This window comes from Sinocyclocheilus rhinocerous, unplaced genomic scaffold, assembly GCF_001515625.1.
Source record: "Sinocyclocheilus rhinocerous isolate Xijiao unplaced genomic scaffold, SAMN03320098_v1.1 scaffold36, whole genome shotgun sequence".
NCBI lineage: Eukaryota > Metazoa > Chordata > Actinopteri > Cypriniformes > Cyprinidae > Sinocyclocheilus > Sinocyclocheilus rhinocerous.
The window spans coordinates 2177094-2184680 of NW_015664459.1; the positions used below are offsets into that span (position 1 = coordinate 2177094).

The 7587-nt window shown below is 36.4% G+C and overlaps 1 protein-coding gene across 1 annotated transcript in view; it reads left to right on the forward strand.

The window, feature by feature from the left end:
* Window positions 1-7587, forward strand: part of slc22a31 (solute carrier family 22 member 31) — a 19233-nt gene that overhangs the window by 2490 nt on the left and 9156 nt on the right. Inside the window, exons 2-5 of the mRNA XM_016540926.1 lie at window positions 756-859; window positions 1164-1318; window positions 3754-3922; window positions 4510-4655. Coding sequence (XP_016396412.1) covers window positions 756-859; window positions 1164-1318; window positions 3754-3922; window positions 4510-4655 — 574 coding nt within the window. The remainder of the gene's footprint in view (window positions 1-755; window positions 860-1163; window positions 1319-3753; window positions 3923-4509; window positions 4656-7587) is intronic.

The window sequence follows — 7587 nt, forward strand, 5'->3', positions numbered from 1 at the left end:
CTGTCTTTACATTTATTTTGAAAGATGAAGCTCGCGATTATGGTAAGGGGCGTTACATTTCCGACGCGTGCTTGCGGTGTTCGGCCAATCACAATGCATTGGGTCAGCTGGCCAATCAGAGCAGACTGCGCTTGTCAAAGGAGGGGGCTTTGTTGAAAACGACGTGTTTGAGAGAGGTGGGGGATAGAGGACCTACAATAATGTACAGTATTTGAAAAATAATGTGTTTTTTGAACATTAAAGCATGTCAACATATTCTGTTACACCAAATAATGATCTTTAAAATAGCATCATATGACCCCTTTAATTGATTTCAATTTTCAAATACATTTGATTAACATCAGCATAGTGATACATGATGGTGTGCACTTTGAAAGATGAAAACATATTTTTTGACTGTTTACTGTAGATTACCCTACCGTAATATCCAACTCAAACATCTTCTGATGGTTATAGCTGGTTTTACAGTTTGTTTTTGTTGTTTTTTTGTTTTTGTTTTATTGCTGGTTATTTATAGTCATTACCTGGTCCACACTCGTCCATATAGTTGATCAGCTGACTTTAACCTGGTTGAGCATCTTGGGCTGGAAAACAACCTTGAATGAGCAACAAACCAGCTACCATTTTCCAAGATTGGTATGGTAACATGGAAAAACAGGTCATGCCAGCTTGCAGTGGTTTGGTTTGGTTTCCCCAGAATTATTTTTATAAGACAGTCTGACTGAAGTGTCTCTCTTTCCTCTGCATGCTGACAGTGGGACTTAGTGTGTGCCGACTACTGGAAGATTCCACTCCAACACATATGTTTCATGACAGGCTGGACCCTGGGCTATATACTCCTTGGCACTATATGTGACTGGTGAGTTTGCCTAAATTATTATTACTTTGTATTATATTAATTGTTTTCTAAATGTGATCAAAATGCACTAGCTTCATTGCATTAGATGCAAAATATCAAACCGAGTGATTTCTGCAAATGAATGTTGCTAGAAAGTGTTTGCAATAAACTTTTAAATCACTTGTGTCAAGAATGAATGAAGTCAGTTCTCCTCAACATTTGACATGTAATCTGTTCAAACTCTTGTCTTGATAATTTCAGCTAAATGTTCTTGTTTGAGCATGTCAGACATGCTGATGTTCTTTGTGTTTGTGTGTTGTCTCAGGTTGGGTCGTCGGTGTGCTCTGCTGCTGTCAGTGGTTCTCTCTGGATTGCTGGGAATCATGTCTTGTCTTTCTAACAGTCCTTCTGCGTTCCCATTTCTTCGACTCTGCCAAGGCTCAACATTAGCCGGAGTGTTTTTGTCATCTTATATTGCACGCAAGTACTCTCCATCAGTTGACCTCTTTTTAAGTATGCAACTGATAAGATAGTGACACAAAAGGATGTCTGCTATACACAAGTGGTTTTGCAAGGTACATGTTTTGCTAGGGACATTGAATAGATTTGGCTAGGCAAAAACGTTTGGTTTTAAAGGAATATTTCAGACTCTCTATTAACCCAGAACCCAAGTTTTTGAACCGCCTTAAGGTTATAAAAAGCTCAGTCTCTTCCTACAATCCCCAACACAGCAGAAAGTCCTCATGTCCTCGGTCCGATTGTTAGTATTGCAGCACAATAGATCACAGAAAATGCTCATTCTTTCTTTTGAAAATCTATCTGGGTTCAATTTCCACAACATATTTTATTTTATTTTTTATTTTTTTAAATGTTATTACATTATTTACAGACACACACTATCACCCAAAGTTTGGATACATTTGACTTTTTGAAATGTATTTATCTTAATATCTTGAATATTTTGAAATAACGGTTGCCGAATAAGAAATGTCCATACATGCTAATTTCATTATAAAACTAAGTAAAGTGAAGGAAAAGCAGCCAACAATTGTCCAGCATACTATTTCAAAACTGTTATTCTAAAATGTGGACAGTAGAAAATATTAAAGATGTAGAGTAGACATTTGACTGTAGTGTGTATGTGTCTGTTTATATGATATAATCATGTACCCTTCAGACTTGCTCAATAGTGCACTTTTGATAAGGAGTGTCTTTGTTATTGCTTGATGTTGGGTTTCGAATAGCAACAGGAGGCTTTCTGGAATGTATCATGGGGTTTCGCCATCTGCAGAGGAGGGGTGAAGAGATTGACAGGGAACAGCAGGTCACAGCATTCCGTTTATATCTCACGAACAGGCTGTTCAAAACCTTCGAACTGTCTCCGTTACATCACTTTCTGTGTAATCAATTGAGGAAAGTTCAGGGTGTTTTGTCTACTGTCCCTTTTTTCTGTGTTTTTGTCTTATCGTTGCACAAGTGAGAGGGTAGACATGAAGTATTCTGAAGAACAGACGAGATCTACTTTCTGTTCTTTCCATTGTGAAGAGGTCTGTGTTTTTGTCCCACACTTCCTGTGATTGTTACATGAGGGTTGATGTGCGTATTGACTGTTAGCCAGAGCGCTCTTTCCAACATGCAAGCCCCTTTAGTGTGCTTTCAGGGGGAAAAGTGTGGAGGAAGCTGGATTTAAACACAGGCATGTACACAATCTTTTCTGCTTATATACATGACCAGTGAAATGTCAAGGCACACCTACTCATTCTGTATCATTACTATTGTCCAAATTTTAGACAAAAGGAGTGTTGAAAGAGTTTCCATGTATACTGGCCACTGGATGTTTTTCCTTCACTTTATTTAGTTGTAATAAAGAAATGTGTAAACTACTGGCAAAAATGCTCACCAAGGCTGCATTTATTTGATCAAAAATACAGTAAAAACAGTAATATTGTGAAATATTATTACAGTTTAAAAGAACTGTTTTCTGTTTTAATATATTTTAGATTGTAATTTATTTCTGTGATGCAAAGCTGAATTTTCAGCAGCTATTATTAAAGTCTTCAGTGTAACATGAGCCTTCAGAAATTATTCTAATTAGCTGATTTGCTGCTTACATTGTGATACACCTGCAAGAATTCAAGTTATTCATTAAAGACACATTAAATTGGTCAGAAGTGACAGTAAATATATTTATAATGTTACAAGAGATTTACCGGTATTTCAAAAACAGCAAAAACAGTTTCAGCATTGATAATAAGAACCATTATCAATAAGTGAGCACCGATAATAAATGATAAAACTTGAGCACCAAATCAGAATGATTTTTGAAGGATCATGTGAGACCGAAGACCGTAAATTCAGCTTTGCAGGAATAATAAAAACTGTAATGATATTTTACAATATCGCTTTTTCTACTGTATTTTAATCAAATAAATGCATCCTTGGTGAGCATAAGAGGCTCTTTTTCAGCAACATAAAAAAATCCTTATTATTCCAGTAGTATATAAATTCTCAATTTATATTTGTTTACTGTTATTATAAAAGATTTAAGATCATAAGAATGATAAATTCAGTAAAATGTATCCAAATTTTGGATTTCTGTGTGTGTGTGTGTGTAATGTACTTCCTACATTTGTTTTAAATTATTTTATTATCCAAGATGGACAATTTCGAAAGAGTGAAGAGTAGTTTCATTGGTCTATTGTGCTGCAAGACTTCAGGAACAATAATTGGATAGAGGACACGGGGGTTTCCTGTTATGTAGGAGTCTTTAGGAATAGACTGACTTTTTTCTAGAGTTAAGGTCACTCTCACCAATAATTCTCTTTAATACTTCCCTTGACATACCAAGTTCATACATTAACTTTCACAATTTTGTCTCTCGTTTTATTCCTCTTTGTTTTTTCTACATGGTTTAGGACTGGAATGGTGTGACCCGCCTCACAGACTTATGGTGTCCATGGTCAGTGGCTTCTTTGCCGTGTTTGCAGAGCTTTTGTTGCCAGGGTTTGCCGTGCTTTGCCGTGATTGGCCTGTACTTCAGGCTGTTGCCACACTGCCCCTGCTGCTACTACTTTCCTATTGGTGGTGAGTCAGATAAATGCTGTTATCAAGTGTATTCTTCATGTCCTCCAATCACTCACAATCCTTTCCACACGTTTCAATTCACTACAAAGATTTGGCTGAAAATGAGTCGGTACTAAGCTCATCGTTTTTAATGATTTGTAATAACCATCAGATCCACTGGATAGCTGCTGAGTTCAGGTTATGGTGCACCCTATGATAAAATTATTCTTCTCTTATGACATGTGAGATGTAAACATGAGTAAACCATAGGATTACCAACATTACAACAGATGAATAATTGAAGACCAAGCATCTATAATAACGTGATTGTGTGTGTGTGTGTGTGTGCGTGTGTGCGTGTGCGTGACAAAAATTCAGATTGGTGAACTTCAGTCAGTCAGTGGGTGTTAGTCTTGTACACTGGCTGTGCTTACCTATCAGAGGTGGCACAAATTAAAGAGACATTTGGAATATTGAACTGAATCAAATCATTCACATTCAAAAATCGTATTGGAAATGGTAATGGCTTTATCTGTCAGAAAAAGCGCAATTATATATTGTGCAGCCCTAGTCCCATTTGTGTGTGTGTGTTGCGAATGTGGCTACAGCTGTGCTTCAGTGTTCCCAGAATCTCCTCGTTGGCTCATGGCCACATCTCAGATTCCTCAAGCAAAGAAGTGTCTCCAGTCTTTTTCAGCACGAAATGGCGTGTGTGTTAGTGATGAGCTCTACCACGCTGAAACACTGCTGTCAGGTAAAAATCTCAGCATTACAAACATCTGCTACTGACCTAAGAAGTGCTTTAATCAGTAATAGTTGTAATTATTTACAAACAAATATGTCAAAAACCAAATTTGTGACCCTGGACCACAAAACCAGTCTTAAGTAGCACGGGGATATTTGTAGCAATAGCCAACAATAAATTGCATGGGTCAAAATGATCGATTTTTCTTTTATGCCATAAATCATTAAGATATTAAGTAAAGATCATGTTCCATGAAGATATTTTGTAATTTCCTACCATAAATATATCAAAACGTAATTTTTGATTAGTAATATGCAATGCTAAGAACTTCATTTGGACAACTTTAATGGCGATTTTTCTCAATATTTAGATTTTTCACCCTCAGATTCCAGATTTGTAAATGGTTGTATCTCAGCCAAATATTGTCCTATCCTAACAAACCATACATCAATGGAAAGCTTATTTATTCATCCATAATCTTAGAGAACTGGAGTTTGTTTCAAATCAGAGGCTGTCTACAAACACCCTCTCAAATTCCTCTACAATTAACAATCTGAAGATGGCTTTAATAAATGCTAGATCCATTTCAAACAAGACCTTTTTATTAAATGACTTTATTTCTTCTCGGAAACTGGACCTTTTGTTTGTGACAGAAACTTGGCTCAGCGTTGGTGATTTTGACTGTTTATCTGAAGCATCTTTAATTTTTTTTGGGGGGGGTGCTACTATATTTAATAATACTCTAAAATGTCGTCTATTAGCAGTGCATGATTATTCTAGCTTTGAGTTGCAGCTAGTTAAAATAGACTTATATTGTCCAGTTATTTGTGCACTTATATTTAGACCACTGAAATATAACAAACTGTTTATTCATGAATTTTCAGAGTTCCTAACTGCAATTGTACCGAGTTTTGAGAGGGTTTTAATACTTGGTGATTTTAATTTACATATCTGCTGTCCCAAAGAGCCCATGGTGAAGGAGTTTCTACATCTTATTGATTCATTTAATTTCACAGAATTTGTCACAGGTTCTACCCACAAACTTGGTCATACTTTGGATTTGGTATTATCCTTGGGTGTTCCAGTTTTGAATGTAGAGATTGAGGATGCTTGTCTTTACGATCATAACCCAGTTGTTTTTAGTATTTCACTTTCCAGTCCCTTTTTAAATTGTAAGCCACCAAGCCGGTATGTTCGGTCTTTGAAATCGTCAATGCCCAGTGAGTTTTCAAAGGGTTATACTTTATTTCCAGCTCTGCCTCTGTCTTTTGGTTCAGGTATAAATGATTTAGTGTCAATATTTAATTCCTCCTGTAATGTTATTATGGATTTGTGTGCTACTTTCAAAATCCTAAATCCGAAAGCCAAACTACAGCCATGGCTTAATAAGGATACCCGTAGCCTCCGACAAATGTGGAGAAAAGCAGAGAGTAAATGGAAGAAAGATAAGCTGCAGGTGTCTTATGATATATTGAAAGATGCTATGATTAAGTATCAGAAGGCAGTTAAAGCTGCAAGGACAAAATATTTGTCTGACCTCATAAGAAAGATACCTAATAACCCCAAAGTGTTATTTAAAACAATTGATTCAGTTTTAAACCCTGAGATAGCTACTGGTCTTGATATCAGTCAGACAACGTGTGAAAAGTTTTTCGTTTTTTATTAACCAAATTGATATTCTTAGAGCTAATATTCTGCCTCCAGACATTATCCTTGATTATATCATCCCAACCTCATTAGTACATTATTTAAATGAGTTTAAACCGATTTCATTACCTGATTTGGTGGACTTCTGCCATATGAAGTCCACTCAGTGTTCTTTGGACATTGTTCCTCCACGTCTCCTTACTTAGGTATTGGACGTGGTTGGCCTAGATCTTTTGTCAATAGTGAATTCCAGTTTGCTGAGTGGTGTTGTGCCATCTTGCTTTAAGCATGCTGTGGTGCAACCTCTTTAAAAAAAAGTCCAATTTGGATTCATCTGATTTGAAGAACTATCGCCCAATTTCAAAATTGTCTTTTCAGTCAAAAATTTTAGAGAGGGTTGTCTTTCAACAACTTTCTACTCCTTTAAATGGAAATTGTATTTTTGACAAGTTCCAATCAGGATTTAGGGCCCAGCACAGCACAGAGTCGGCCCTTCTTAAATTGTCTAATGATCTCCTTTTGACTGTTGATTCGGGAAAGTGTGCAATTTTAGTTTTACTTGATTTGACAGCTGCATTTGACACTATAATACATGAAATACTGATTGAGTATTTAAGACTGTGGGCTGGGATTCAAGGTAATGTTCTTAACTGGTTTAGTTCATATCTTTCATGGAGAACTTTTTCTGTTGAATTAGGAAATTTCTCATCCTCTTCTGCTCTGATGAAGTGTGGGGTTCCCCAAGGACCAATATTGGGTCCAGCGTTATTTTCTATTTACATGCTTCCTTTGGCTGTTATCTGTCAGAAACATAATGTATGTTATCATCTTTATGCCGATGATACGCAGCTTTATCTGCCTATAAAAATGGGGGATAATTCGGCCTTACAGTGTCTTTTTGCATGTTTTAATGATATTAAGGAATGGATGGCAGCAAATTTTCTTCACTTGAATGAATCAAAGACCGAAGTGATAGTGTTTGGCCCTCCGAGTGTTTCTGAACCCATAATTAATCAATTAGGTTCATTTAAATCTAAGGTACATAATCATGCAAAGAGTCTTGGAGTCATTTTTGAAGCAGAGTTAAAGTTTGATAAGCACATTAATTATGTGGTTAGAGGTGGTTTTTACCAATTAAGGAATATATTAAAATTGAAACCTTTTCTGTCTTTTAATGATTTGGAAGTTGTTATCCATGCTTTTATCATGTCCAGACTGGACTATTGTAATTCCTTGTACTATGGTGTTTCTCATGCATCAATTTCACGCCTGCAGCTGGTTCAAAATGCAGCTG